At 40.0% G+C, this 16,643-nt stretch overlaps 2 protein-coding genes across 3 annotated transcripts in view; one reads left to right on the top strand and one right to left on the bottom strand.

Moving 5' to 3' along the window:
- Polr1E (RNA polymerase I subunit E) overlaps positions 1-11,544 on the bottom strand; it is a 107,459-nt gene extending 95,915 nt beyond the window's left edge. For both annotated transcript variants that reach the window (XM_067156185.2, XM_067156190.1), the window contains exon 1: positions 11,383-11,544. In XM_067156185.2, coding sequence (XP_067012286.2) covers positions 11,383-11,461 — 79 coding nt within the window. In that variant the 5' untranslated portion in view covers positions 11,462-11,544. The remainder of the gene's footprint in view (positions 1-11,382) is intronic.
- Pcd (pterin-4a-carbinolamine dehydratase) overlaps positions 11,112-16,643 on the top strand; it is a 76,235-nt gene continuing 70,703 nt past the window's right edge. Inside the window, exons 1-3 of the mRNA XM_067156199.2 lie at positions 11,112-11,201; positions 11,296-11,321; positions 11,489-11,713. Of these exons, the coding sequence (XP_067012300.1) occupies positions 11,600-11,713 (114 nt within the window). The 5' untranslated portion in view covers positions 11,112-11,201; positions 11,296-11,321; positions 11,489-11,599. The remainder of the gene's footprint in view (positions 11,202-11,295; positions 11,322-11,488; positions 11,714-16,643) is intronic.

The following is a 16,643-nucleotide window of genomic DNA, read 5'->3' as shown; positions in this document are numbered from 1 at the left end:
ATGGATGCAAAGATATTCTCACAGAACTGGAGTGTGTATCGTAGAGATAGGATAGGAACGGTAGGAGGGGGAGTATTCATTCTGGTGAAAGAATTTGTAAGCTACGAAAAAGTTAAGGATGAAAAACATGAAATTCTGGGTGTAAGGCTCTTCTCTAAAGACAATAGGCAACTTGATGTCTTTGGAGTGTACAGACCAGGAAAGGATAGCGCAGAATTATTTGATAAGATAATCAGCTATGTTGGAAATGATATGGAAAGAAATGTGATAGTAGCAGGTGATCTCAATTTACCAAATGTCAATTGGGAAGGCAATGCGAACGACAGGAAGCATGACCAACAAATGGCAAATAAGTTAATATGGAAAGGGCACCTGATTCAGAAAGTGATGGAACCAACTAGAGGGAAGAATATTTTGGATGTGGTGCTGATAAAACCAGATGAGCTCTATAGAGAAACCAAAGTAATAGATGATATTAGTGATCACGAAGCTGTTTTTGTCGTAGTTAAAAATAAATGTGAAAGAAAGACAGGTATTAAAATTAGGACTATTAGACAGTACATATGGCTGATAAAACAGGCATGAGGGAGTTTTTAAAAAGTAACTATGATCGCTGGAAAATGGTAAATAAAAATGTAAAAAGGCTCTGGGATGGGTTTAAAGCAATTGTTGAGGAATGTGAAAATAGGTTTGTTCCTTTAAAGGTGGTAAGGAATGGTAAGGATCCACTACTTTATAACAGAGAAGTAAAGAGACTAAGAAGGAGGTGCAGACTGGAAAGAAATAGAGTTAGAAATGGTTATGGAAGTAAGGAGAAATTGAAGGAACTTACTAGGAAATTGAATCAAGCAAAGAAGTCAGCTAAGGATAACATGATGGCAAGCATAATTGGTGGTCATACAAATTTTTGTGAAAAATGGAAGAGTATCTATAGGTACTTTAAGGCAGAAACAGGTTCAAAGAAGGACATTCCAGGAATCATTAATGAACAAGGGGAGTGTGTATGCGAGGATCTTCAAAAGGCACTAAAGAAGTATTAAAATTTACCTATGATAACAATGACATTTACAGCAAGATACAAAAGTTGAAAACTAGAAAAGCAGCTGGAATTGATAAGATTTCTGGGATATACTAAAGACAATGGGTTGGGATAAAGTACCATATCTGAAATATTTGATTATTGTTTGGTTGAAGGAGCTATACCAAATGTGCTTAGTTTAGTGACATACGGTACGGTACCGGTACCGTATTTAGGATACGTCTGAAAGTTGTTTAAAATTGCTGTAGTGTACTTTACAGTAGTATACGAGTAATATCCTATTAGAATTTAGTGTGATTATTTTATTATTGTAAAATATTTGTGTAGTACTGGTGTAGTAGAGGTATCCGTAGAAACTCTTACTAAAATACTGTTGTTGTAATTAAAATAGGCTTAATTGCAGTTTGGAATTGTGTAGTTCTTGTGTAGGCTATTACTTTCGATATTCAGTAATTAACAGCAGTTTTTATCCTGTCAGGGTTTGTAGGATTAAAAAAATAGAGCACGACTAAGTAGTATTGTAGTGTAGTCATATATTAATTACCTTATTGTTGTGTACTATCCCAGACAATACATCCCTCCTCCGTTCATTTATTTTTTGCAAATAAGTTATTTTATTTTTAATTTCATTTTTTTCCCCGTGAAGAATGGCTAAGGAGCGCGAGTGTACTTACTGTGAGTGTGGCGAGGCATTGAGGGGTATGAGGGAGGAGTTGGAAAGTTTGAGGGAGACAATTAGGATTCTCACAGAAGACAGGAAGGAAGATAGGACTCCCTCAAACAATGTACAGGTTACAGTAGGTGTACAAGAGGGAGGGGAAGGAAAGGGAGGAGTTGTAGAAGACAGGTGGTCTAATGTTCTAAGGGGAAGGAGATTGCGGGCCAACGGCTCTATTCAGGATCAGAATTCAGGGCAGGTGTCTGTACGAAATCGGTACGAGTCACTCCAGGTAGAACAACAGAGGGAAGATGAGGGACAGGGAACTGTTGCTGAGATGTGTGGAAGTAGGAGGAAGGGAAAAGGTAAGAAAGGAAAATATAGAGTAGAGGATAGCAAAAGACAGGTGGAACAGGGTCATGGGAAGGAGAAAAGGGAGGAGGAAGTAGCTTCTGCAGCTATCAGGAAAGATAGGGCTGACCAGGAGGGGAGGGGATCAAATGAGGTGGGTAGGGTTGAGCCTCTGGTCATGGGGGATTCCATCGTTAGACACGTGGGGAAAGTGTGTGGAGGAAAGGGTACCAGGGTAGAGTGTTATCCAGGAATTAGGTTGAGGCAGATGTTGAGGAAAGTAGAAGAGAGGGAGGAGGGAAAGGAGAAGGTGGTAGTGTTTCACGTTGGTACCAACAACGTAAGGCAAGCTGATATAAGTACCAACATAGTTGGAGATGTGTGGGATCTGGTAAATGCAGCACGGGTGAAGTTTAAGAAAGCGGAGATTGTTATTAGTGGAATACTGTGTAGAAGGGATACTGACTGGAGGGTGATTGGGGATTTAAATGAGACTATGGAATGGGTATGTGGGAAACTGGGAGTGAAATTTCTAGATCCTAATGGGTGGGTAGGAGATAGGGATCTGCGCTCAGATGGCCTTCATTTAAACCGCAGTGGTACGTATAAGTTAGGAAATTTGTTTGGAAGGGTAATACGGAGGTACATTCAGGGAGACGGGATGGCCTAGGGAGCGGTGATAAGGGAACAGGGAACTGGAAATCAAGTAGGGATGACATAAAATTGTTAGTGTTGAACTGTAGAAGTATTGTAAGGAAAGGAATAGAATTAAGTAATTTAATAGATATATATTTACCAGATATTGTAATAGGAGTTGAATCATGGCTGAGAAATGATATAATGGATGCAGAAATTTTCTCACGGCACTGGAATGTGTATCGTAGAGATAGGATAGGAAAGGTGGGAGGGGGAATGTTCATTCTGGTGAAAGAAGAATTTGTAAGCTACGAAAAAGTTAAAGATGAGACACATGAAATTCTAGGTGTAAGGCTCATTTCTAAAGATAACAGGCAACTTGATATATTTGGAGTGTACAGATCGGGAAAGGGTAGCACTGACGCGGATTCAGAATTATTTGATAGGATAGTCAGCTATGTGGGAAACGACATGGAAAGAAATGTGATTGTAGCGGGAGATCTGAATTTGCCAGATGTAAATTGGGAAGGAAATGCGAACGACAGGAAGCATGACCAACAAATGGCAAATAAGTTAATATGGGAAGGACAGCTGATTCAGAAAGTGATGGAACCAACCAAAGGGAAAAATATCCTGGATGCCGTGCTGATAAAACCAGATGAGCTCTATAGGGAAACTGAAGTAATAGATGGTATTAGTGATCATGAAGCTGTTTTTGTGGTAGTTAAAAATAAATGTGATAGAAAGGAAGGTCTTAAAAGTAGGACTGTTAGGCAGTACCATATGGCTGATAAAGCAGGCATGAGGCAGTTTCTAAAAAGTAATTATGATCGGTGGAAAACGGTAAATAAAAATGTAAACAGACTCTGGGATGGGTTTAAAGAAATTGTTGAGGAATGCGAAAACAGGTTTGTACCATTAAGGGTGGTAAGGAATGGTAAAGACCCACCTTATTATAATAGAGAAATAAAGAGACTAAGAAGGAGGTGCAGACTGGAAAGAAATAGAGTTAGAAATGGCTGTGGAAGTATGGAGAAATTGAAGGAACTTACTAGAAAACTGAATCTAGCAAAGAAGGCAGCTAAGGATAACATGATGGCAAGCATAATTGGCAGTCATTCGAATTTTAGTGAAAAATGGAAGGTTATGTATAGGTATTTTAAGGCAGAAACAGGTTCCAAGAAGGACATTCCAGGAATAATTAATGAACAAGGGGAGTGTGTATGTGAGGATCTTCAAAAGGCAGAAGTATTCAGTCAGCAGTATGTAAAGATTGTTGGTTACAAGGATAATGTCGAGATAGACGAGGAGACTAAGGCTAAAGAAGTAATAAAATGTACATATGATAACAATGACATCTACAATAAGATACAAAAGTTGAAAACTAGAAAAGCAGCTGGAATTGATCCGATTTCTGGGGATATACTAAAGACAATGGGTTGCGATATAGTACCATATCTGAAGTACTTATTTGATTATTGTTTGGTCAGAGGAGCTATACCAGATGAATGGAGAGTTGCTATAGTTGCCCCTGTGTATAAAAGAAAGGGTGATAGACATAAAGCTGAAAATTACAGGCCAGTAAGTTTGACATGCGTTGTATGTAAGCTTTGGGAAGGCATTCTTTCTGATTATATTAGACATGTTTGTGAAATTAATAACTGGTTCGATAGAAGGCAATTCGGTTTTAGGAAAGATTATTCCACTGAAGCTCAACTTGTAGGATTCCAGCAAGATATAGCAGATATCTTGGATTCTGGAAGTCAAATGGACTGTATCGCGATTGACCTGTCTGAAGCATTTGATAGGGTGGATCATGGGAGACTACTGGCAAAAATGAGTGCAATTGGACTAGACAAAAGAGTGACTGAATGGGTTGCTATATTTCTAGAAAATAGATCTCAGAGAGTTAGAGTAGGTGAAGTTTTGTCTGACCCTGTAATAGTTGAGAGGGGAGCTCCTAAGGGCAGTGTTATCGGACCTTTATGTTTTCTTATATATATAAATGATATGAGTAAAGGAGTGGAATCGGAGGTAAGGCTTTTTGCGGATGATGTTATTCTCTATAGAGTGATAAATAAGTTACAAGATTGTGAGCAACTGCAACGTGACCTCGAAAATGTTGTGACATGGACAGCAGGCAATGGTATGTTGATAAACGGGGTTAAAAGTCAGGTAGTGAGTTTCACAAATAGGAAAAGTCCTCTCAGTTTTAATTACTGCGTTGATGGGGTGAAAGTTCCTTTTGGGGATCACTGTAAGTATCTAGGTGTTAATATAAGTAAAGATCTTCATTGGGGTAATCACATAAATGGGATTGTAAATAAAGGGTACAGATCTCTGCACATTGTTATGAGGGTGTTTAGGGGTTGTAGTAAGGATGTAAAGGAGAGGGCATATAAGTCTCTGGTAAGACCCCAACTAGAGTATGGTTCCAGTGTATGGGACCCTCACCAGGATTACCTGATTCAAGAACTGGAAAAAATCCAAAGAAAAGCAGCTCGATTTGTTCTGAGTGATTTCCGACAAAAGAGTAGCGTTACAAAAATGTTGCAATGTTTGGGTTGGGAAGAATTGAGAGAAAGAAGAAGAGCTGCTCGACTAAGTGGTATGTTCCGAGCTGTCAGCGGAGAGATGGCGTGGAATGACATTAGTAGACGAATAAGTTTGAATGGCGTTTATAAAAGTAGAAAAGATCACAATATGAAGATAAAGTTGGAATTCAAGAGAACAAACTGGGGCAAATATTCATTTATAGGAAGGGGAGTTAGGGATTGGAATAACTTACCAAAGGAGATGTTCAATAAATTTCCAATTTCTTTGAAATCATTTAGGAAAAGGGTAGGAAAGCAACAGATAGGGAACCTGCCACCTGGGCGACTGCCCTAAATGCATATCAGTATTGATTGATTGATTGATGGAGAGTTGCTATAGTAGCCTCTGTGTATAAAGGAATGGGTGACAGACATAAAGCTGAAAATTACAGGCCAGTCAGTTTGACATGTATTGTATGTAAGCTTTGGGAAAGCATTCTTTCTGATTATATTAGACATGTTTGCAAAATTAATAACTGATTTGACAGAAGACAGTTTGGGTTTAGGAAAGGTTATTCGACTGAAGCTCAGCTTGTAGGATTTCAGCAAGATATAGCAGATATCCTGGATTCAGGAGGCGAAATGGACTGTATTGCGATTGACCTATCTAAGGCATTTGATAGGGTAGATCATGGAAGACTAGTGGCAAAAATGAGTGCAATTGGACTAGAAAAAATAGTGACTGAATGGGTGGCTATATTTCTAGAAAACAGAACTCAGAGAATTAGAGTAGGCGAAGCTTTATCTGACCCTGTAATAATTAAGAGGGGAATTCCTCAAGGCAGTATTATTGGACCTTTATATTTTCTTATATATATATATATCAATGATATGCGTAAGGAAGTGGAATCAGAGATAAGGCTGTTTGCAGATGATGTTACAAGATTGTGAGCGACTGCAGGGTGACCTCGATAGCGTTGTGAGATGGGCGGTGGACAATGGTATGATGATAAACGGGGTTAAAAGTCAGGTTGTGAGTTTCACAAATACGAAAAGTCCTCTCAGTTTTAATTATTGTGTTGATGGGGTGAAAGTTCCTTTTGAGGATCATTGTAAGTACCTAGGTGTTAATATAAGAAAAGACCTTCATTGGGGTAATCACATAAATATGATTGTTAATAAAGGGTACAGATCTCTGCACATGGTTATGAGGGTATTTAGGGGTTGTAGTAAGGATGTAAAGGAGAGGGCATACTTTGTACATTGCGGGCAGAGCCAACGGGAAACTGTTAGTAATTATATAAAAGTAAACAACTTCACATTCCACACTGGATTGCAAAATGAATGTAGGTAGGTAATCTGCTGACAGAACATTCTTAATTTTTTAGTTCCTATTACTCTTTGCAGTTTTCTATGATTAAATAACATTACTAAAATATTTAAAACATGCATCTGTTTTTATATGTTCATGTTTTCCCAGTGTATTGTTTATTTTGCAGGACAGCCAGGCAATTTTAGGGCAAATGAGTGTGCCATGGCAGGCCCTTTGAGAATCATGGGTTTAGACTGAACATTAGTGTAGAGGTGGTGGTGGTGGTAATTGTTTTACGAGGAAGTAGAACTAGGCAACCATCCTCTATATATCACCAATCAGAGAGAGAAAATGGAAGGGATCCAACACTTCGAAAAATGAAGATATCAGCCAAAGAAGGACAAGGGCCACGAAGGGTGTGAAAATGAAAGTCTCCCTAGGCCTCGATACCTAATACCGTCAGGGTCAAGAAAGAATACGAGCTGACCAAGGGAGGTCAAAGAGGATAGATGAAAGTGAGGACCCTGGAGAGAAGAAGTCATGTTCAGCATTTTAGCACATGGTAACTAGAGGACAACTGAGCCTCTGCTGAAATCAAGAACAGAGAGGGGCACATTTTCAATATTTAGACAAGAAACTTCTTTCGGATGAGCAAGTCTCATTAAAATTGAAATTAGTACAGTACCGTACTCTATAACAGTTTCTCTGAACTAGTTACGACCATGTGCAGCCTTTACACGTGCGCTCTAACTAGCAGAGATATCAGCAAGCTACAACCTGAGGAGATGAATTTCTTGGAAACAATCATCCAGAAAACTAGAAGGGATAAAATCAGCATTCAACACCAAGCACATATCAAGCAACCTGTTTCTGAAACTATAGCCCAAGCTAGATTTACGATTTTCTGGGCACGTGAAGAGAATGGGCTTCTGGATAGAAAAAGTGGCGAGCGTACCTTTCACAGCCATGTTGCGGTACTGTGTCTATTCATAACGAAGACTGAAAATATAACTATATAGATGAAAAGGTACTGGGCGAGACATATATATTTTTTTACAATTTCATTTACGTCGTGCTCACACAGATAGGTCTTATGGCGGCAATGGGATAGCAAAGGGTTAGGAGTGAGGAGGACGCGACCGTAGCCTTAATTAAGATTCAGACCCAGCATTTGCCACGGAAAACCATCTTCCGGGCTGCTGACAATGGGGTTCGAACCCACTCGCGAATGGAAACTGATAGCTGCGTGACCCAAACCGTGCAACCACTTGCTTGATACACTGGATGAGAATAGGTGTCCAATATTTACAAAACTTTCATTATTAACACTCGTAAATAAAATTAAAGCACTGCAGAGTAAATATGTGTGGAAGAAGTCATTAACTTAAAGATAAAAGATTTTCTTATTTAACTACAGGGACACAGGAACTAATTTTCTTCTCCTTTATCAATTTACCAGTAAGAGCATTAGATCACATTAAACAATAAGGATATTAACACGAGTGCCAAATGACTGCACTTGGGTATGTGAGAGCATTCAATTTCTTCACGTCCCCATATGGGATCGTATGCTTGTTCGAAATTGAGAACTGTGCAAACCCATTCAGGAGCGCAGTAAGTGTGTTTTTCAAAACTGTATAAAAGCTCTTTCTACCATCTGCTGGCCATCTATTTAAGTAAGTGCAAAATCCACCTTTCATTCGTCAATTTCTGTTTGGGCGCGACCCTATATGGGTACGTCAGGAGAGCTTTGTAAGCTGACAAATTCATTGCCTATCTCGCGGGTTGTTTGTGTAAGTGTGCAGTGCTGTTAGTTTTCTTTTGTGCGGGTTAGTTTTTGCATTACTATCTTTAAATATTTATGAGTAAATCAAGCCGTAAAATACTTAGTGCAGATAGTCCTGATGATTTATTGAACAAGTCGGACAATTAATATATCGACAAAGAATCTAGTATAATATGATAGATATTATATATCGTGTTGAATGGTGGAACATCCCTCACTTAATTCCTATTATATAAGTTATACGTCAACATAGAAATGAAAATTATAACTTATAAAAGAATCTAGTAACAGTGATTTTGAACCAAATACAGACAATGAGAATGTAGAAAGTAGTGACAATAAAATTCAGAAAGTGCTGAAAATGAGTTTCAAAGTGAAAACAAGGATGGGATTTTGATACAAGGAACAGCAGGGAATAACAACAACAACTGGGGACCCTTGCATTGGCCCTCAGTGTGACATACCTTTTCAAGGGACAGAGGCACTTAACAGAGGGATGGCTAATGATTCCGAAGCTTGACCTAATTACATTTACTGTTTGTTACGAATGAAGTAATGAATTTAATGGTAGAAGAAATGAACCATAATGATCAGCAAGTTTTAATGACTAAGCATTAAGTAGATCAAGCCGGCTTAAGGAATGGGTGGACACAATATCGGATGAAATGGGGAAATTCCTCGGTTTACGCTTGTAGATGGGTCTTGTCTAACTACCATCCTCTGCACGTTACTGGAGTGATAAAGACTGTTTTTATACAAGTGTCGGGACATAACTATTGTATAAGTGCGACCCCATATGCGGGTACGTGTACAGTTCGTAATGACCAATACGACCCCATTCAGGGTCGCACTGTTTGACCAAATATAAATATAATTTAACCCGCGAGTGGTCGCTATATGAGATTTTCTTTCACGTTGTTTTGTATTGTGAGTTTTCTTCTCAGTGATGCAAGGGAGGTGACTGTTCCCTCTTCTAGCTGCGTTGATAACTGTCGTAAGACGATTTAAATTTGAAGGGTAAGCATCCCCTCCTCTGGTCGGAACAAAGATTCGTATGAGTTTGTGCGCCCTGTGTGAGAGGTTCTCTCATCACACGGCCAGTGGCGTTCGTGTTATGTTGAAGTCGAGAGATATACTTTATCCTGTTGTAGGTGTTAGTATTTGACTTAAGTCACGCGCAAAACATTCTTCATTTGCAGTTATTAATAAACGAGTCTTCACAAATTATGAGTCGAGGAAGAAGCTGGGTAATAAGAGCTGTTACAAACTCCAGCTAACTCAAAAGTTAGAGGGAAGAGCTATTTTACTCTATCCTTGTATTCGTATTGCGTCTGTCAGAAACTCCTATATTAATAGCTGCCTCTGTAGATCAGTGGTAGAGTGTCGGCCTCCGGATCCCAAGATAGCGGGTTCAAACCCGGCAGAGGTAGTCGGATTTTTGAAGGGCGGGAAAAAGTTCATTCGACACTCCATGTCGTACGATGTCGGCATGTAAAAGATCTCTGGTGATACATTTGGTGTTTACCCGACAAAATTCATTAAATCTCAGCCATAGACACCCAAGAGAGTTTCGGTTTACTCGGTCTGCCATCTAGCGGGCCTAGAGTAAAACGGAACGTCGAAATTGACGAGCAGACAGCCAGATGGCGTCAAATTGAAATGTCTGCACACGGTAGCTGAGGCCATACGATTATTATTATTATTATTATTATTATTCCTATATTAATAAAAAATTTACTGGTTTTGCATCCCAGTAACTACTTTTTACAGTTTTTGCAGATGCCGAGGTGCTGGAATTTTGTCCCACAGGAGTTCTTTTACATGCCAGTAGATCTACGGCTGACGTATCTGAGCACCTTCAAATACCACCGGACTGGGCCAGGATCGAACATGCCAACTTGGGCTCAGAGACCCAGCATCCTAACCGTCTGAGCCATTCAGCCCGGCAATCTTGTGAATATTCGTACTAACATGTGACTGAACTAACGACTAATTTCCGTTGAGTAGTAATTTGTTTCTGTGATATATGGCTGATCATTTCATTTTTTAATCTTTTTTTTTTTTTTTTTGCTAGTGGCTTTACGTCGCACCGATACATATAGGGCTTATGGCGACGATGCCGGGTGTAAAAATGGGAAACCACGGAAAACCATCTTCAGGGCTGCCGACAGTGGTATTCGAACCCACTATCTACCGGATGCAAGCTCACAGCCGCGCGCCTCTAACCGCACGGCCAACTCACCCGGTTCTAAAATGTATAACGCAGACTTTGCGTCTCATTTCAGCAATTCATTTTACTCTTACGCCCCGAAAAATTATGAAAGGTATATTTATTTCAAATTAATTTTAATGTGAGAGAAAGTCTCACGTGCGATCACTCGTGTTGCAATACGGCTAGCGACCACTCGCGGGTTAACCTAATATATCATAAATATATCATCGTTTCAGCGATTAGCTGAATTGTTGAGCCTGTGACCGTTTTGTCACCAGAGAATTACTCGGCGCTATTAGCTCCCGGCACTAATCTGCAATCCCAGGAATTTTGGTCTGGCACTCAATGTGTTAAATCTAATTCGCTCTGACCCGATTTTAAATTTCCCACGTAATCACCCGATGACTTCCTGTAAGTTTCAGTACGGATAAAGCTTTGGGATTGAAGCAAGTATCCCATTACTTTGCCTTAAATATTCAACAACAAAAACATAAATATGCTGTGTTTATGTTTCAGAATTCCCGCCGATCTAACATTTATTAGTGATTAATACAGTTTTGGGGGAAAAATAATGTTGGCAATCGTCAGAAAAACAAAAATATTTGTATCGCCAAACCGAGAATAAAGAGCAAACGTTCACTTTGCATCGCAGAGCTTGTTACAGTTAAACAAGGTAATCTTTTGAAATTGTTGTATCATATTTTGATCGATACTTGGTAAATCTCGCCATAAAATGAATGATTAATTTGCACTTTCCTCACTTTCAGTTGACAACACAACCGTGCTGTACCATGTGAGTATATACTACAGTAGCTTTGCTTGTTCATAATTCAGACCAAGTGACATGATCTTACCTATTATTGGGTGTAATTTGTCGCTTTTAAACTTAACGTCGGTAATGGTGCATTTTGTTCCTTCCATCATTCCTACCATAATGAAAGATTACAACATTCTCCACAGCAGTAATACTCAGACAGACACCCGCAGTTGAAAACACTTCCAAGGGTACCAACAGAACCCATAAAAAATCACTAGTTACTGAGGCATCGCTCCTGAGTATAGATTTTATCGATGCTGTCCTGTTGGTATGCTGCTGCAGCCACTACCACCTGTCGGAGGAGTGCGGGCAGACACTTTCTCCCTCGTAGGTTGTTGAGTGTGACAGCTTGTCGCTCAAAGAAAATGGTAAGTAATCATTAACGTATATACTAATAATGTAGGACTGCATGCTTAATGTCAGCAGTTTATATGTAATTTTATAAAACTGAAGTATTACGCTTGTGTTTATAATCAGCAAAGCGAGAAAGACAATTACGATATCATTCATAGTGATTTAGAAAGTTTACGGCTATAGTCTAAGTAGTATTAAAGTCCTTGATATGGCTTTTCTGTGACAGGGTGTTTTATTGTCTTATAATATGCTGTTACATTTGATATGTCATGCTATCTGTGAGTTTCCTTATAGTATCGCATGCATCCGGTGTTTTATGGATTCCGGATTCCTTAACTTTTTCCAAAGTCTTGGACATGAATTTTCCTTGTTATATTAATGGTAGGGAAAAATTTCCATGGTCATCTATCAATTAATTATGTCTAGGTATTCAGCATGCCATAGAGTGTAATGATGAAATTGTCCGGCTCCATTGCTAAATGGTCAGCGTGCTGGCCTTTGGTCACAGGGGTCCCGGGTTCGATTCCCGGCAGCGTCGGGAATTTTAACCATAATTGGTTAATTTCGCTGGCACGGGGGATGGGTGTATGTGTCGTCATCATTTCATCCCCATCAAGACGCGCAGGTCGCCTACGGGGGTCAAATCAAAATCAAAAGACTTGTCCTCGGACACTCCCGACGCTAAAAGCCATACGCTATATGTACAGTGCATAACAGTCTTGTTTGTACACCAGCTTATTGCAACGAAATAACGGTTAAACTTTTGTATACAATTATTGTGATGTATTTTATTACCCATATCGTAATAGATACATTAATAAACAATTTAAATAATAAAGAAACATATACGTGACCTTACAATTTAACACAAATACAAGCAATGTACCATAACCGGGCGTTTCATCGTGCAACAATCTTGTTTGTACACTTGCAGAAGAAAATGAAAATTTCATTCAAAACACTTGTTTCCTTGGATTTAATACCCCGATGAGTATCCTCTGACCTTGAGAACTGCCTTGCACCTTCGCTGTATGGAATGAACCAGATTGTTACATCTTTCTGGATCGGTTTTACCCCTTCTTCGTCAACTGCACTTCTTAACTGCTCAAATGATTGAAGTTTCCTTGCATGAACCCTTATTTTTAGGTCGACCAACAAAATTTCTGTCGGTTTCAAGTCAGGGGATTAGGCAGGAGTTCGCAGTTGCGTTGGTAAGTTCTATATCAGCCAATGTTTGCAAATATTAGCTGTGTGCTTGGGGTCATTGTCTTGCTGAAAGATGCAGCGAGACCCCAACCCCATTTTTACTGCACTCTGTTTGACATTGGTCTTTAAAATGTTTAAATAACCTCATCTGTCCATGATCTCATTGATGATTCCGATATTTTCCCCTCCACAAGACGACATGCACCCCCAAATCAGAATTGATCCACCTCCATATTTTGCGGTGGCTAGGGTATTTGCAGGTTTATTGGCTGTTTTTACTTGTCTTCATACAGAACTGTTTCCATTCGAATCGTATAGAGATATTTTGGTCTCATCTGACCAAATAACTTTGTTCCAGAACGTATAATCATTGTTTTCACACTCTCTGCAAAAATTCATTCTGGCTTTTCGATTGTGTTAGTAACAAACGGCCTTTTCCGTGGCCGTCTACTGTGATAATCATATTTCTATAATATGCTACGAATTGTCTGACTTGAGGTTTTCTTCTTCGTACTTCCTTCCAGCATTACGCGGATCCTATGTGCACTTAATTGTGGATTCTGTTTTACTTGTTTCACAATATAACGTTCGTCTCTCCTGTTCAGTATCTTTTCTTTTTCTTTTCTTGGCAAATTATTTGTGGTTCCTCTATATCTGAATTTATCCAACACATAGTGTATTGTGGAATGCCGTTTATTTACTTTGCGTCCAACTTCAGGCAAAGGATACCCTTGCAATCCAAGCGATAAAATTACATTTTTTAGTTTGTCACTTAACTCTGTTATTTTACCTATTATGTAACTCACGGCCTGGTGCACAAACTGCGAAAGTATACACACTAGCACAGCACATATACACACCAGCTAACTAGGAGTGTTCCCGAGCAAATACGAGGTAGTGAACGTGTACAAACAAGACTGTTGCAAGCAAGTAGGCCACTACACAACATATTTCACTCCCATTCTTTAAATATGATGTACCGAGACTTTTGATCGCTAACATCAAGTTCTCAAAACCTTGTGCAATAACTTATCCAAGTCTCGTGCATTGGTTATGTACTATTTAGAAATTATAAAGACATTATATCTGTTAAATGTGGTGTACAAACAAGACTGTTTTGCACTGTATATTATGATGAAATTGTACATAGAAATGGTTGAGATGATGCTCGAGCTTTATAAGCATTACAGAATCCTTCGCAAGAGAATACTAGTTGTTCTCCAGTCTGCATCAAGCTTCGAAACTGAATTGACCACGCGGTTCGAGGCCTGTAACTGTTAGCTTGTATACGAGAGATAATGGGATTGAACTGAAGATGGTTTTTCGCGGTTTCTCGTTTTCACACCCGGCAAACTGGGACTACGCCTTAATTAGGACGACGGTCACTTACTTCGTAGTCGGGTCCTATACAGTCGTCGACGTAAGACCTTTCCGAGTCAGTGCGACGTAAAACAAACAGCAAAAGGAAAAATCTTAGAAAGCGAATCATTTATAAAACAAGTACCGGTATCAAGTTTAATTGCTACATTTCCTGATTTATGTTGCATTTATTCGAACGATATTTTTATTATTCCCTTTCAGCAGGGAGTGTGCAGTTAGTTATATTCGCGCCTACCTGCGAGAAATTGTTCTGCAGACATCTCTGATGAAAATTCTATAACGTACATGTAGAATGATTCTTGATAACCTTATAACTTATAACTATCTGAAGGTCACCAGCTCTTTGGACTGTCTCCATACGATGAACAGATATCTCCTACAGCACTTCCCACCAGCCGCCACCAGCTGGGCAAGAAGCACGCAGTACCGGTACTGACGAGAGAATTGGTGTAGATCCAACCAAATCCACTGCACAACCTGAACACATTTTGAAGATTCTACGTCGAAATTTGCTGTGGCTGGAGACTACCCCCAAAGAAGATCTAACTGTCAAATAGTAGAGGTATTGGCTTCCAGGAACAAACACCTGGAACCTGCTCTCTCACTTTGCTTAAATCCTCATGTCAGTTGTAACTTCATCCTTATGTCTTACGTATAGGGTTTATGTTCTGGTAAAAATGAAATGAAATGTCGTACCGTATGGCTTTTAGTGCCAGGAGTGTCTGAGGACATGTTTGGCTCGCCAGGTGCAGGTCTTTTGATTTGACACCCATAGGCGACCTGCGCGTCGTGTTGAGGATGAAATGATGATGAACACGACACATACACCCAGCCCCCGTGCCAGCGAAATTAACCAATGATGGTTAAATTCCCGGCCCTGTCGGGAATCGAACCCGGGACCCCTCTGATCAAAATCAAGCACGCTAACCATTTAGCGGAGCCGGACTATGTTCTGGTGTTATGATCGCACTCTGCGTCGTGAGGGCATCGAGAATGAAGGTGGACACGAATTCCTCTTCTTTTTTTTCTTTCTCCCTCGCAGTGGTTTAATGTCTCACTAACACATTAAAGGTTTTGAGGAAGGGAGCGGCTGTGTCCTTGATTAAGTTGCAGCCCCAGCATTTGCCTGGTGTGAAAAGGAAACCACGGAAAACTATCTTCAGGGCTGTCGACGGTGTGATTCGAGACCACCATCTCCCTAATCTTAACCGCACGGTGGGGACGAATTTATTTCTTGGCTAATCTAGAAGTATTTTTCCTTAGCTTCGCACTACGTCTCCAGGCGAATATCGGAACGTTCCGTAACATATAGCCCATGACATTCCATTTCCATACCACACTCCACAAAATAAATCCACTTTGCTACAGAGCCAGGGCCTCGCAGATTTTTCAGACGAACTTGACGCGCACCAGTAGTACGGCGCTATTGACAAAAGGTTTCGCAGTTGTTGGCATGAAACAAAGACAGTGATATTTTTTAGGGAACTGTGGTCAATTTCTCGTTGACACTTGTAATATTTCACTTGCCGTGTTTTCAATTTTTGGAGTAATTTTAACGGATTTATCTGAAACTACCTGTTGGGTCCGTCTTAAATGGGTTAGTCTTTGTACAGTTACGGAAGATGTATCTTCCATAATCCATTTGCAGTAATGTTATCTAGCAGAGATGAGTGACAGCAGAAGTGATAGAACACACTTAAACTAACACTCCTTCTGTGGATCAGTGGTAGTGTCACACTCCATGGCTTAACAGTTAGTGTGCTGCGTTTGGTCCAGGGGGTTCCAGGTTCGAATACCTGCTGTATCGAGTATTTAAACATTCATTAGTTAATTTCTCTGGAGCGAGAACAAGTTGTATGTGCCTTCGTCAACATTATCTGAAACTACCTGTTGGGTCCGTCTTAAACGAGTTAGTCTTTGTACAGTTACGGAAGATGTATCTTCCTTAATCCATTTGCAGTAATGTTATCTAGCGGAGATGAGTGACAGCAGAAGTGATAGAACACACTTAAACTAACACTCCTTCTGTGGATCAGTGGTAGTGTGTCGCACTCCATGGCTTAACGGTTAGTGTGCTGCGTTTGGTCCAAGGGGTTCCAGGTTCGAATACCTGCTGTATCGAGTATTTTTGAACATTCATTAGTTAATTTCTCTGGAGCGGGAACAAGTTGTATGTGCCTTCGTCAACATTAGAATTCATCTAGGTAAGGCTCCATCCTTACATACGCGCAGGTCGCCTATGGGCATCGGTTCGAAACACCTGAACCAAGATTCTCCGGAGGCCATACGCCATTATTAGTGGTACTGTACCGGCCTTTGGATCCCAAGATCGCGAGCTGAAACCTGGCAGAGGCATTC

Source organism: Anabrus simplex, chromosome 1, assembly GCF_040414725.1.
Source record: "Anabrus simplex isolate iqAnaSimp1 chromosome 1, ASM4041472v1, whole genome shotgun sequence".
Lineage (NCBI taxonomy): Eukaryota > Metazoa > Arthropoda > Insecta > Orthoptera > Tettigoniidae > Anabrus > Anabrus simplex.
The sequence above is the reverse complement of the archived record's forward strand: the minus strand, read 5'-3'. Positions and strand labels throughout refer to the sequence as shown.